At 37.8% G+C, this 15,130-nt stretch overlaps 2 protein-coding genes across 5 annotated transcripts; both read right to left on the bottom strand.

Annotated features, from left to right (window-relative positions):
- Positions 1 to 441: 441 nt before the first annotated feature.
- On the bottom strand, positions 442 to 2,105 carry LOC113751919. Its single transcript, XM_027296065.1, has 2 exons — positions 1,958 to 2,105; positions 442 to 1,160 (listed from the first exon to the last, which is right to left on the bottom strand). Exons 1-2 carry the CDS (start codon positions 2,103 to 2,105, stop codon positions 442 to 444), a joined length of 867 nt encoding a protein of 288 aa, XP_027151866.1.
- Positions 2,106 to 8,763: 6,658 nt separating this feature from the next.
- Positions 8,764 to 12,309, bottom strand: LOC113753470 (putative oxidoreductase TDA3). Of its 4 annotated transcripts, none has more exons than XM_027297628.1 (4): positions 12,242 to 12,309; positions 12,102 to 12,136; positions 10,461 to 10,529; positions 8,764 to 10,145 (listed from the first exon to the last, which is right to left on the bottom strand). In XM_027297628.1, the coding sequence occupies exons 3-4, from the start codon at positions 10,498 to 10,500 to the stop codon at positions 9,007 to 9,009; spliced, it is 1,179 nt and encodes a 392-aa protein (XP_027153429.1). In that variant the 5' UTR covers positions 10,501 to 10,529; positions 12,102 to 12,136; positions 12,242 to 12,309; the 3' UTR covers positions 8,764 to 9,006. The 4 variants fall into 4 exon arrangements, with proteins under 4 accessions (XP_027153429.1, XP_027153431.1, XP_027153430.1 ...); XM_027297630.1 differs by having other exon boundaries at positions 10,461 to 10,525; XM_027297629.1 differs by having other exon boundaries at positions 12,276 to 12,303.
- Between the last annotated feature and the right edge of the window lie 2,821 nt (positions 12,310 to 15,130).

The raw sequence follows: 15,130 nt of genomic DNA, 5'->3' as shown, positions 1-15,130 counted from the left end.
TAGTAGGGCCATAGTAAAAGAATAATTTCCAAATAAAAGGCATTTTTAAGAAAAACGTGAGGAATTTTACAATTCCAGTGATTAAAATTAGGGTTTCAATTAAAATATGAGGGATTTAAGAAAATCGGTTGGTCACAAGTAAATTAGGGTTTTTGATTAAAATTTTAGGGTTTCTAGTCTTTAAAACAAAATAGGGTTTTAAATCAAGGGCAAATTATCCAATTGGCCCTTTAACTCTTTGTCTAGGTAAAATTAAGCCCCTCATCTATTTTTTGCTGACTTTAAGCCCTCGAACTTGTAAAATGGGAAATCCGTGGCCCTTTTAGCCAGTTTCTCCGGTTTTGCAACCGGATGACCAATTCACACGAACGCCATGTGCTTCTTTCGAGGGCATTTTTGTCCTCATATTCTAAGCAAAAAGGGCACACATAGTCCACCTTTCTATTTGATTTCCCTCACCTCCCTTACTCTTCCCTGCGCAACCCCCACGCAATCCCATGCCGTCTCTGTCACATTCTCGGAGATTGCTTCCAAATTCTGCACATCTAACAAAACCTCCCAGTCCAAATTCCTAGATACATCTGCACTCTCCTCCCGGGCCATCACCGGCATGTCATCATCATCCAGAAACATGCTCAGAACCTCTCTCTCATCAACTCCTTCATCCACTTCCTCCCACTCAAAATCCTCATTAACTTCTCTATGATCCTCAATCTGAAAAGAATCCCAACAGAGCCTAAGGCTTGGATCATCATCACCCTCACTTATATCATCATCGTCAGCACTAAAATCAATCTCAACGTCATGGTTTATATCAGAATCCGATTCCGACCCGATATCCACGACTCGCAACCCGGTTACAAAATGGTCCCCACCCTCAAAATTTTCAGCTACGAACCCTGAATTTTCCACATTTGTCGAAGTGGGCTCTCCGAGAAACCCTAGATTCAGATCAAGATCCAAATGGGTCGGCTCCATTCCGTCGTTTCCTTCATGAATCCCGAAATTCGGGTCAGCATCGGAAATCTCCGGGTCAATCACCACACAGGTTGTGGAGGACAATTGGGACTGCTCAACTCGTTGGTGCAAGAGGTCCATAACGAAATTCACCTGATTCTCGCGGTCGAAAAGATCAGCGCTGGTGACAACCGATTCGGGCTCTGACACGATGTCGCTGGGGGATCAACCAATAGCATCGAAATCGGAAGACCAGTAGGGATCGAGATGATGGCGGTGGGGATGGGTTTGATGATGAGAAAAATCTACTTCTTCAATGACGTCGTCTAGGCCGTCATCGTCCTGGTGGAGTCTGAGTAGTTGAAGCAACGTCGTCTCAGCCATTCTATTTCAGCGGGGTGGGGAGAGTAGGAGGAATAAAAGTGAGAAAGGAAACACCTTTTTTTCGAAAATTATTTTTTATCTAAAAATTCCCATCTTTTTGCGTTTTCTTTTGTTTGATATTCTACGGCATGGGGCAAGGGGGTAGGTGATCAGCAATTTCCCCTTTTATTTTCTCTCTCTTTTTGACTAAAAATGAGCACTTTTCCAGCTTCCTTCGGTGGATTATGTGTGCCCTTTTTGCTTAGAATATGAGGACAAAAATGCCCTTGAAAGAAGCACATGGCGTTCGTGTGAATTGGTCATCCGGTTGCAAAACCGGAGAAACTGGCTAAAAGGGCCACGGATTTCCCATTTTACAAGTTCGAGGGCTTAAAGTCAGCAAAAAATAGATGAGGGGCTTAATTTTACCTAGACAAAGAGTTAAAGGGCCAATTGGATAATTTGCCCTTAAATCAAACCCAAAGAAATACACTTTAGTATTTTCTTTACAAACAACCTCCTCATTTTCAGGGTATCACAAAGTTGGGGTTGGTCAGGATTCTCCAAACTTGTTTCCCTAGTAGAGCTTTATTAAAGCTTTGCAGTTCTTTAAAGCCTAGCCCTCCCCACTTTTTACCTTGAGTCATCTTCTCCCATAAGCACCAGTGAATCTGGTCCCTATCATTAGCATCTTCCCACCATAACTTTGGCCTTATAGAGCTTATCTCTTTGCACAGTTTGTTAGAGAGTTTGAAGCATGACATTGTGTAGACTGGAATGGCCATAGATACAGCTTTAATCATCACTTCCTTCCGTGCTTGATTGAGCATCTTACTTTTCCTGTTGCTTGCTCTATTTCTGATATTGTCCTTGATGAAGCCAAAGACCTATTCTTTTGATCTAGTTATCACCATCGGGAGTCCCAGGTACTTTCCTTGTGAGGCTGTCTGTATGCTTCCCAGTTGTTGAGTCACCACTGCCTTCTGCTCATGGTTCATATTTTTGCTAAAAAAGACTGAGGATTTTTCAAGGTTTATGCTCTGGCCTGATGCCTTCTCATATTGCTTTAATATTGTCATCAGTTCCTTTGCTTGTCCACTGTTAGTTTTACAAAAAATCAATGAGTCATCAGCAAAAAATAAATGAGTAATACATGGTCCACCTCTACTTATTCTCATGCCAGAAAGCTTTCTCCTCTCAGTTGCCTGTTTTAGCAAATTTGAAAAACCTTCAGAGCACAGAAGAAATAAGTATGGTGAGAGTGGATCCCCCTGCCTAATGCCCCTCATAGGAGTTGTGTATTCTCTAGGTTGTTCATTGATGTTAAAGGAGAAAGTTTCAGTATTCAAGCAGTTCATGATCCAAGTTCTCCACATACCACAAAATCCCATTTTAACCATCACAGCATTCAAAAAGTTCCATTCCACTCTGTTATAGGCTTTAGACATGTCTAATTGGACTGCCATATACCCCTCTTTCCCTTGTCTTTTATTTTTCATGAAATGCAGAAGTTCATGGGAAAGGATGACATTATCCAGAATTTGTCTTCCAAGAATGAAAGCAGCCTGATTTTTACTAATACAAAAATTCAGCACATTTTTGAGCCTATTGGCCAGGATTTTGGATATAATTTTATACACTACATTACACAGACTAATAGGCCTATAGTGCTTCATATCAGTGGCATTCAGAGTTTTTGGAACGAGGGAAATCAATGTGTGGTTCATGGACTTAAGCATATGACCAGAGTAAAAGAAGGAGTCTATGGCTTTAACCAGATCAGTCTTTACAATTTTCCAAAATTTCTGGAGGAAAAGAGGAGTCATTCCATCAGGACCTGGAGATTTGTTGGGATGCATAGCAAACAAAGCAGATTTAATCTCCTCTTCATTAACTGATCTAGTTAAGTTTTCATTCATACTAGGAGTTATTGAGTGTGGCATTCCCTCTAGTATGCCCTTTATCTCTTCACCCCCCCGAGCTTGAGAAAAGACTCCTGTAATATCCAGCCACAGTTTTCCCTAAATCTTCTTCATTCTCAGTCCATGTCCCATCACTCTTTTGAATATTTAGCATTCTGTTCTGCATTCTTCTACCCCTCACGCATGCATGAAAATAGCTAGTATTCCTGTCTCCTTCCCTTAGCCAATTCACTCTTGCCTTTTGGCTCCAGTATAGCTCTTTTTCTGCAAAAGCCTCTTATAACTGCTGTTTTAGAACTGTTCTTCTAGTCTTTTTATCCTGACAATCAGCACTATCTAACTCTCCTAATTGTTGTTTGACCTGATTAATTTTCTTCTGAGAATTACTAGAGAAACTATTCCTCCACTTGAGAAGAGCCACTTTGCAGTATGCTATCTTTTTTGTCAGCCTAAACATGTTAGATCTTTCAAACCTTTGATTCCAAGCTCTTTCCACCACTTGGCCTATTCCCTCTCTTTGGAGCCACCTTGTATCCTAAAAGAACCTTTTCTTCCTTCTCTTTGCCAGTGGATTAGTGTTGAACAATAACATGCTATGATCTGATCCATATGTTTCCAAATGGTCACAACTAGCACCCTCAAAAGTTTGATACCAAGCTGGACTGCTTAAGCCTCTATCCAATCTCTGTCTAACCTCCCCTTCTTCTTTCCAATTGTTACTCCATGTCCAGGGGTTACCTTTGAATCCTATATCTACCAGGTCATTAGTTCCTATGAATTCCTTAAAGTCCTTGAAACTCCACTCTTCTCTTAGCCTACCACCCCATTTTTCTTCATTTGAGGCAATATCATTAAAATCCCCAGCCAGGAGCCATCTGTCCCCCCCCTTCAGAGTCTTTTTCTTCTCCTAATAACATCCCACTAGTTCTTTCCGATTCTGCTCTCACAGCTAGCATAAATTCCAATTAGCTACCAATCCTCCTTGCTGTTTAAATCCTTAACATGAGCTTCTATGGTGAAGGCTGTAGTAACTACTCTCATGACATTTATATTTCTGTTCCACATTAAGGTCATTCCACCCGCTCTATTCATAGCTTCCACCACTGTCATCTCATCAAATCTGAGGATTGTTTTGACTTTTTCCATGTATTTAATCCTATTTTTGGTCTCACTTAAGAAAACTATATTTGGAGCGAAGAGGTTGTTAGCCTCCCTCAGCTGGGGAACTATCAAGAGGCTCCCCACTCCTTGACAGTTCCACACCAGAACCTTCATTTATCTTTGAGGGGCCATGTATGGCCAGCCCCTACGCCTTCTATTCCTTCCATCCTTACTTCAATTGTTAGTAGATCAACCTTGTTCCTCCACTACAACATCTGCAATCTCTTAATCGACCAGACTTATCTTTCTTTTATCTTAGCGCCCCTCAGGTTGGAGTTTCCATCTAGTTATTGCAGAGCTTTTCCAGGGGTCTCAGTTGTCTTTTCCCTCTGCTGTACTGCCTTCTTCCACCTCTTTTTTGTTTCTCTAAACTTTCTGGATCTATTAGCATGGGATTCTGGTCACCCCCTTGTGTCATAGCTTCCACTGTTAGGGCCTCTTTCAGCTCCTTTGCCACCCCAGCTAGGCTCATCTTTGATGACTCAGCCTCTCTCTCAAACTACTGGTTTTGGTTCTCTTTCTGACTTCTTTCTTGTCTCCTCACGGCATTTCCAACACTACCTCCTTCAGCCATAGGAGTAGAACTCATGATGCTCACATTGGTCTTGTTTCCTCCATTTACTGGTTCATTTTGGTCTTGCTTCCATTCTCCATTTCTGTCCTGATGGGGTCCTCCCACTTCACTGCTTTTTTCCTTGTCACTCATTCTTTTGTTCCATTTTTTCCCTAGGACGTGCCCCTCTGTCCTCTCCTGCCTGTCAACTCCTAGACCTTGCACTTGTGGTTCCTTGTTTCTAACATATTTAGGAACCATTTCCCCATTCCTAAAGCCCCAGTAACTTCTTTCAGGAATATACCTACTCTTTTGTTCTTTCTGTGGCGATGCCTTTCCTCCATTTGCTCTTAACCATGGCCCAAACTGGTTTTCTGACTTCCCTTTGATTATAGTGATGAAACACTTACTGTTCCTTTCATTGTGCCCAATTAAACCACATTTGTAGCAAAAATTCGAGCATCTTTCATATTTAAAGCCCAACCATTTGGTGGTTCCGTTCATTTTGACAGTTGTTCCCCTCAGCAAAGGTTGATATATGTCAGCAGTCACTAAGATTTTAAGGTGTCTTCCTTCTTTCCCTCCTACTTGGGGGACTATTGCATCTCTGACTTCGTAGAATACCTTGCCAATTTTCATTCCTGTCTCCTTTGATATCCAGTGCACTGGTAAGTTCCATATCTGCACCCACAGTGGTGCCAGGTTAAAAGCTTCTTCGTCCTCTTCTACCCCATCATACCAGTTCCTAAGCACCAGTATCTGGTTGTCCAAAACCCAAGGTCCTCCAGTTAAGATTCTTTCTTGTCCTCCTCGCAAGGAATGTAGAACTGGAATAGGTTGGGACCTAATTCCATTATCCTGATATCTCTAGGATATCCCCAGGCAGAGTTAGTTGATATAAGAAAGCACAAATTTTGTAATGTAGAGAAAGAAGATTGCTTTTGTACAGTTGCCTTTAAATCAGAGCAGTGAAACTCTTTAATCAAAAGCATCGTTTCAATAGAATTTGAATTTCCAAACATTGAGCTTCTGCCACCACTGTACTAGTCTTTCTTTGAATATACTGCACAAAATTCTATCCAATTTCCATTAGTATAGCAAAATTCTAACTTTAGTTTGCTTCTTCCCTATAGCTGGTAAAGTCAAAGACAATATACATGTTGATTGTAATGATGATGTTGTCTATTATGTCTAAGCTTGAGTAAAGACTAGACTCTTTGATTTCCTTGGACACCCTGAACACAAATTGATACATGGATTGCTTCCATTTCATCCAAGATCTGTAGAATTAATAACCCGTACTTATGTAGCAATGGTACAAGTAAGCATTTTTTACTGTTTTGGCACTGCAATTGGCATATATTCTTCCCACAGTGTAATGAATGGCCAGTCAGTAGTAACATTTGTGAATGCGGGGGCAGCCACAACTCGTGGATCACTAGAAGAAACTTACCCAAGTTTTATTGCATCCTTGATTTTTCATCCATGTCCTGGACATGGTTCAAAGACTCGGCCGAGTCTGAGACGACTAGGCCGAGTCGTCACTGTCTTGGGCCCTTCGGATAGGATACCGGGACGATACTATTCCAAGATACTTGATTCACTGAGACGTCACCGTGAAGGGTTGAAACTGCGGAATCACACTAAATCACTCCGAATCAACTCGATTTTTTATTATTTTTACTAATTTTTTAATTATTTTTGTTTACCATATTTTTTACAATTTTTAGAATATTAAATATTTCCAAAATTCGCGTCTCGTCAAGACCGCGACCGATATGTCGAAACCGATGTGAAACAGTCCAAGCCAAGACCACAATCGCGACCGCAACTTTGAACCCTGGTCCTGGATTGCCTAAGGGTGCTTCACTTTTGATGCCTTCTCAACTCTGAGCAGTCCAAATCTGTTACAGGGAGATATGTGTTTCATGCATCAACCTTAGCTGCTCTAAAAGGTAAAGCTATGAATACTGAAATCTGCATCCAGTGGTCACCAATGCTACTCGTGGTAGAGCTGTAACGGGACTTATCTGGCAGTGCATAATAGCCACATCTCAAGCTAGATTCAGATCTTCAGCTGCCCTCGATGGTTAGGCTTGTCACCATTGGGATTGATAAATTGGACAAAGTTTTCTTGAAGATGTGAAGGCTGAAGACGAGCCTCCAGTCAATTTAACACTTTGTCTCTTTCAAATTTTTGTAATGATGGAATCTATGGAGCTTTGGATGGGGGAGGACATGCACTTGGGAGTGCTAGCATAGACTCCATTGGACAACCAAATTTTGTTATCCTCATGAATTGGTGATCGAATTGAAGCATGGATATGGTTAAAAGAAGAAAAATTGACTATATTTGAGAAGATCCCTGAGCTACTCCATTTTGTTATTTTAAATCCTCGCTCATTTTATTATCCATTCAATCATCCATGAAAAAGAATCACCAAGGTCCCATTATCTTAGCATTACACAATATTCGACCTAAAGAAAGTAGAGAAACGGTGGCACATAAGCCTTCCAAAGCCCAAGGTAGGGAACAAAGAATTTTTCAAGCTCTATCGAGTATGCATTCGACTTTCCTGTTGGACTACACTTCTCTATTGAGGTCAAAGCTAGAAATGGTCATGTCACAAATGATCTGACTGAATCATTCAGTAATTAGGTTAGTCATTTTGGAGACCAACTTATAATCACATTGTTAGAGGGTGACAAGGATTGGGAAAAGACATGAAAAGGTCCAGCACAGGGAACATACACTTGGCCAAAAATAGTCGCAAGAATTAACAAACTGGAAAACATTTTAGGACTAATGTTATAACTTTCATTGCAACACCGATCTATTCTAACCTTAGTAGTCAAAACCTGTGATTGCAAATGTTGAGAACTTTCTGGTATTCCTTATGGACTTGGCCTCCGGGATGCACATGGGGTTATAACACAACCCATTGCTGATTAGATAAGATTAAAACTAGCTGAATACTCAGCTAAGGTGGCAGGTAAGAAGTCACAATTTAGCAGTTTAGATACAGTTTGTCGTGTGACGAAGGTTTAAAAATGTTGTTGTGCCATCAGACAATCCCATCCCCGTACATCCAAAATCATGGACGCGATTGACAAGTCAACTGTTTCTGATGATTTTTTCGAATTCCACAGGATGTACATTCATTTATTCATGGTATAATTCACTTTGAAGATAAAATAAATATAGAACAAATTTTTTTGAATCCTACACATTCTATTAAAAATGATATACATGCACTAATCTAAACTTTAATTTATCTCTTTTTTTTTTTTTTTTTGTCATTCATGAGTTGAACTTTTTAGAAACGGTCATGCTGATGACCGACCTTACCATATCTTGAAAATTATATTATGCATCTTTATCTCTCTATGCATTATCGAGCCAAACACTTGTCAATACCTTGTCAAATAACAAGCTATTAATCTCCAAGAGAAAAAACAGAAAGAGCTTCATTGTTCACTGAGGGACAAAGATTCCAAGTCCATAATTCACCAAAAGCTAGATCACACAAAAATGCACACGCACACACAAATCATCTACACCAAGTTCATAAAACTTATCTCCTTAATTCATACACTGAGAATTCAGAATCCCTAACACCACCACACACAACCCCCCCCCCCCCCCCCCCACACACACAACCAAAAACCCCAAACAACAAAATAAAAAACCAAAAAAAAAGACAAATTCAAATTGCATCAGTATGCTTTGATCAGAAAATAGTGAATATCTCTTCGAGCATGGAAACATGTAGCATAAGCAAAAATACAACAGTTAAAGGTCGCTAATGCTGCCAGGAAATAAATAAATAAATAAATCAGCCTTCTACAAAAACTTCGAAATATGCAAAACTCCAAAAAGCTTCGGAAATTTAGCATCGGAGAATTGCTTACAAATGTTTTTTACATCCTTTTATTTTTTTGAATGAGAACATTCGAATCCTTCATTGAAACATCAGCTTCCGCTGATATACTTACAACAAAATGAATTGATTGAACTCCAAAAGCAGCAGCACCTTTTTCTTTTAACCACTACCTAGCAAAAGCAAATCTAGACGGACTAAACGGGGTAATATCAACAATGCTAGAATGACCATCAAGCACAAGCTCAGCCAAGGAGGCACCAGTGGCAGGGCCATTCAGGATCCCCCAACAGCTATGTCCAGTCCCAACAAAACACCCCTTTACGCTAGGCATTTCGCCTATAACTGGCATTCCATCATCCGTGCACGGCAAAAAGCATGCTTGTGCTGCCTTTACTGTTACTTCACTTTCCGCTAGATGGCTTGACACATTGCTAGCCACTCTCTTGAGCACTCTTATGGATTCTGGGACTGGTGATATTTGCTCTGGATCATCTGGAACCTCAGCCCCAGCTGACATCCCACAGATGTATACTTCCCCTGTTGGACGAGGATAGATTTCTGGGTCCATAGGTTTCCCACCTTGGGACGAATAATAACTCAGAAACAGTGCATGCGGAGTAATAGCATCAGGATCTTTCGGTTCCAAGATGATACTGTGGGCTTTAAGCCCAGACACCCTAAATGAGGACCTTAACAGGGGCAATTTACTTGTCCAAGGCCCAAGAGCCAGCACAACAGCATCAGCCTCGATCCTTGTCCCTCTCTCCAGCACCACCGCCTTCACTCTTCCCTCAGCCACCTCCACCTCCTCCAGCTTCCCTGTCACCACCTCGAGGCCATATTCCTCAACCGCCTTGTTCAAAAGCGTTTTGGTGAAGAGCTTAGGATGCACTTGGGCCGTTGTCTCAGTAGTACCAAGAATCCTGGGGCTTTTAGCTGGGCCATCAACCCAAGAAGGGAGTTTTGGGCCTTGGCTTTTATACAACGGGCTTCCAGAAGATGATGAAGCTTCAGTGATGTCTAGACTCAGAGTAGTGAGGGGACGGTAACCGTAAGACTGGGGACCATTGAGCTCTTCGGACAGTAACCGGTGGAGATTGAAACTGGCACGTGCAAGGGATGACAGGGACCCACCGTCGCACCAATCAAGGGCAAGGAAGCCTCCAGCCTTGCCTGAGGCAGCGCAGGCAACGGAGGATTTCTCAATTAATGTTACGACTGCGCCCTTTTTGGATAAGAAGTATGCAGTGCAGACTCCGATGACTCCACCACCACAAACCACCACTTTTTTACGTTGTTGAGCATCTGAAGAGGAATGGCGAGGAGGAGGAGCATATGAAGAACAGTTTGGAGGTGGTCAGTGTCTTTAAGCATCAATTAAAATAATTAAAACACTTCATATTTAAAAAATTTCAAACGTAATGTAACAGAAAATAATGTCAAAAACTTGAAAAAGTTACCCAAAAAATTAGAAGAATTGCATACTTCTATGGGTGGGCTTCTTGTAAATATAGATTTTTTATTATATCAATAAATCAACAAATGATGACAGATTTTTTATTTTATCTTTTTGCAGCAACAAATAATATTAGATTCTGAAAAGACAAAATAATATTATACCTCCACAGATGTAGCTCACTGGCTCAGGTTGAGGATCCATTGGAAACCAGCGGTGAGAAAGTGAACTGGCTATGAAGGGAAATTTTCAAACAAATGTAAGACAAATTAATTCGGCTGTTCTAAATTGCACAGGATCAGCATGACAAATATGGGGAAGTGGGCATAAAACAAGATTGAGAATGCAAAAAATACATTTTATTCTTATGGGTATTTCCAAGAATCCTTAGAAGCCCTTAGGAAACAAACAAGAAAAACAATTATAGGGAACAAGAAACAAGACAGGCTTGTCCACATTAGATTGACACTAAATGACAGGAGACAAATGTGGCTAGAAAAGACAACATAAACCTTTCTGTCACCATTTTAACATCATAACTCTCTATATCAAGACTTGATTCTTCTGACTGAATATCATCAGACAGTAGCTTCTACAAGGTCCATTTTCATCAATAGCAATATTTTTGCCTCTACCTTGTACCCCAGGGCCCCCACCACCAAAGAAAAGTAAGATAAAATAAACAGGACTAAATCATTGTGATGCAGGAAAGCTCCAAATTCACATAACTGCCTATTTAAGTTCAGGAAGCTTGCGAAATAAGAAATTCCTTATTATCTGGAATATATTCTATTACACAAGCTCGAAATAAAGATCATTACCGTGCACTAAAACTTATTAGAACACACTGAAATATTACTTGGCTGATAATAAGGCGTAAACTTAGATTAAGAATGAAAGTAAAACTAAACTTAGCCTTAGCCTCTACTGCCAACAATCATACAAGGCAGATAAGACCTGCACAGAACTGAACTTAAAGCCATTAACGACTTGCAAACATATTTTTCAAAAATATCCATTTGACACATACTCCAACAACCTTTTCATCTCACATAAACTCTATCTTGTACAGTGATACAGTAAAAATTTTCCAGAAAGTCTCGGAAAAAGTAAAACTGTAATAATGAGATTAGCTGGAACTTAAACAGGTAGTTTAGGTGCTATCTAGTAGCTGAAAGTTCATGTACAATTAGGCTAGGAGATTCACTTGATTGGGCCATTTGGCCAATTAGTTACTCAATTTTGTTCATTTTTCATTGCTTTTTGTTTATAAGGCCTTTCACGCCTTTGTTCATCATCATTATCAGACTTGAATACCTTCAGCAATTTGTAATGGAATAGGCTCAGCCCAGCAACCCTATCTTCATCTCCTTTTCATAATTTTCCTGCAATTCTATACACCACCTTACCTATTTCCATATACTCTATTTTTACTTCATTTTCCCAGCTAATGAAACCAATCCCTTTCCAAGCTCCATTCCTTAATTTCAGTTCTTAATTCCCTTTATTATATTGGGATTCTGTCGGCTTCATTATAAAGATCCATATAGGGGTTCCTAAGAATCCTTATAACAATATTACATGATTGCATATGGTTAGAGAAAACTTATATCAGCTCAGTGTTAAGTTTAATTTAAATCTTCACTCCTGCTCCCGTACTGCTGACAAAACTCTCTAATTCAGTTAACCCTAAAAGTAAATATGCATTAAACGTAGTAAAATTAATAGACCTCAGAATTACAGAAATCACCGAATAATCAATTAATGAAACCCAAATTCAAAAAACAAGGAGATGGAAATCTTACTTGAATTTTTCTGTAGCTTGACGAACTGATCAATCCTACAAAAACCCACAAAAGATTTATTAGCTAACATCAGTATGCTTGAGAAAATAATTAAACAAAATGTATAGTTAGAAGGGCTAAAAGCGAAAAAGGTGAGGAACCATTATAGGAAAAGAAAGAACAAAAGAGAGCTACGAGCGGAAGAAGAAGAACACCCAGCGAGCTGCCGTGAGGAGGAAATGAAACAAGAAAATGCGGTCCCTCTTCTTTTAATTTTAGGGATAATTTCAGAAACCTCCTTGAGGTTTCTAACAATTTCACTGAGTTCCCTTAAGGTTTGAAACATTACACAAACCTCCTTTATCATTTAATTTAAAACGATTTTGCCCTTATATATTTTAATGGAATTCTCTTATTTGGAATGCTTATATTTAGAATGAGTTTTAAAATTATTTTTTTCTTATTTTCCTTCTTATACCTTTTTTAAAATTTTTCATCAATAAAACTGTAGAACTACTACTATTGTCTTTAGGTTTCTATTATAACCAAATGTCGAACAAGTAATTTTTTTAACAAGTTAATTTTATAAGTAATCCAATGTTGTTGCTAATCTTTATTCTATTTTTTGGTATTAAAATTAATAATAAATTAAAAAGAAATGACCTAAAAGCATTGCTAAATTATGATAATCCCACTACTCTAAAAAATTTATAAACTCTAAATGAATTATTTCAACATTTTCTTTTCTATCTTATAAATCTAAATCTATAATGAAATATCATAAAAAATATCATATCATAGTAATAAAATTATTATTATAGTTGTTTATCAAATAGTAAATATTGGTATGAAAAATTTGGCACATTTTTCTTATAAATTGTACTATATAATCTTATAATTGTATAAGAAAATAAATTAAAACTCATTTCACAAGGGCAATTTTGGGTATTCATTTAAAAAATGGGATAATTTCAGAAACCTGCCCTGAGGTCTCTGACAATTTCACTGAGCTCCCCTAAAGTTTGAAAAATTATACATACCTCCCTTATCATTTAAAATGACAGTTTTACTCTTAAATATTTTAATGAAATTCCTTTATTTGGTATGCTTATACTTAGAATGAGTTTTTAAAATTTTTTTTCATTTTTTTTCCTTCTTATTCCTTTTTAAAAACTTTTCACCAATAAAACTATAGAATAACTACTATTACCTCTAGTTTCTATTATAACCAAATATCGAACTAGTAATTTTTTAACGAGTTAATTTTATATGTTATCCAGTATTTTTGTTGACCTTTATTTTCTATTGTTTGGTATTAAAATTAATAATAAATAAAAAAGAAATGGCCCAAAAGTAGTATTAAATTATGATAATCCCACCATTCCAAAAATTCATAAATTCTAATGAATTATTTCAATATTTTCTTTTCTATCTTATAAATCTAAATCCATAATAAAATACCATCAAAAGTATCATTTCATAGTAATAAAATTATTATTATAGTTGTTTATAGTAGATATGGACATAAAAAATTTGACACATTTTCTTTATAATTATACTAAATAATCTTATAATTATATAAGGAAATAAATTAAAACTCATTATATAAGGGCATTTTTGGGTATTCATTTAAAAAATTGACCAAGTCAATATTATTTTAAAGTTTTGTTACTAAAACTATCAAATTAAGAGAGGTAAGTGTAATTTTTCAAATCATAGGGGAGCTTAGTGAAATTATTAGAAACCTCAAGGGAGGTTTCTGAAATTATCCCTTAAAAAATTATCCAAGTCAATATTATTTTAAGGTTTTGGTACTAAAACTATCTAATCAAGGGAGATAAGTGTAATTTTTCAAATTTTAGGAGAGTTCAGTGAAATTGTAGGAAACCTTAGGGTAGGTTTCCGAAATTAACCCTTTATTTTAGGTAATATAGTCCTCCAACTAAATATTTATGGCTAGTTCTATCATACAGAGTGGCTATATAGCGGCACCACCCAAAACTTATAATTTGCTCATATTTGATTGTTCTGGCAAGGACAAAATAGGCCATACACATGTGACGGGTCAAAAACAATAGTTGGAGGATACATTGGCTAAATTTGAAGAAGAGGGAGGACCAATCTGGTTTTAGTAAAATTGTTGGAGGATTATTAATGTCATTTGTTTATGTAAGGTTCAAAGCAACTTAAGAGAAGGTGAATTGGATTGATCTAAAAGCTAAACAAGTGATAGCAAATTTTCACCTAATTTTTACTATTCAAATTAACCTAAGTGATTACACATTTAAATCAAGAAAAAGCAATAAAGATGAAGCAATTAAAACTACACAATAACTTAAAAGAAGGCAATAAAATAAAAGGAAAGGGAAACCGATTTATAGTGGTTTGGCACCCTTTTGGCACCTACATCCACTCCCAAATTGTTCCAATTTCGGAATTCAGTCCACTATTGTGCTTCTTCAAGGTTGGTGAAGCAAACCAATGTGTACATACAAGGACTCATCTTTTGCTCACACTAAACTCATTCTAGTTGAATCAAAGGTTTTATAACTCTCAATCTAACCTTATCTAATGCTACAATTGAATGCTCACTATATAATGAAGATCACAATCTTTTCAACCTCACAAGGATACAAGAGTACAAAGAAGGGAGTATTTTCTATCAAAATCATGCAAGAAGAGTTGTATTCAATGTAGGCAAATATCCTTTAATGTTCCAAACTTTAAGGAATTTATAAAACCCCGAAATCTAGTAAAAAATACCCCTGAACGGCTCTGCATTACATGCAAAAAAAAACTAACTGTTATATAGCTTAGCCGGCCTAAGTTTTTGCTGAGCAGTGGAAGTGGCATCTGAACTCTAGTTTCTTGTGTTGAGCATCATCACTTTGACTGGCTGAAGTATTTTGGCTGAAATCGGTGGCCAAAAACTTTTCCAGCATGCTTGGCCATTTCTGTTTTTTGACTTCAGATGGTGGCTGATTCTGTTTTTCAACTTCAGAGTGCTTGGCCAATTTTGGCCAATTCTATTTTTTGACTTCATAATGCTT

Source organism: Coffea eugenioides, chromosome 11 (assembly GCF_003713205.1).
Source record: "Coffea eugenioides isolate CCC68of chromosome 11, Ceug_1.0, whole genome shotgun sequence".
In the NCBI taxonomy this organism is placed as follows: Eukaryota; Viridiplantae; Streptophyta; class Magnoliopsida; order Gentianales; family Rubiaceae; genus Coffea; species Coffea eugenioides.
Note: the sequence above shows the minus strand (reverse complement) of the source record. Positions and strands in the feature narration are given on the sequence as shown.

Coding starts and splice junctions, on each gene's coding strand:
- LOC113751919 (XM_027296065.1), bottom strand. CDS start 2,105: ATGGCCATTCCAGTCTACACAATGTCATGCTTCAAACTCTCTAACAAA. Junction 1,161..1,957: donor ATGGGAGAAGATGACTCAAG/GTAAAAAGTGGG, acceptor ACATCGTGTCAG/AGCCCGAATCGGTTGTCACC.
- LOC113753470 (XM_027297627.1), bottom strand. CDS start 12,171: ATGTTAGCTAATAAATCTTTTGTGGGTTTTTGTAGGATTGATCAGTTC. Junction 10,530..12,101: donor CAAGCTACAGAAAAATTCAA/GTAAGATTTCCA, acceptor TTCCCTTCATAG/CCAGTTCACTTTCTCACCGC. Junction 10,146..10,460: donor AGTGAGCTACATCTGTGGAG/GTATAATATTAT, acceptor ATTCCTCTTCAG/ATGCTCAACAACGTAAAAAA.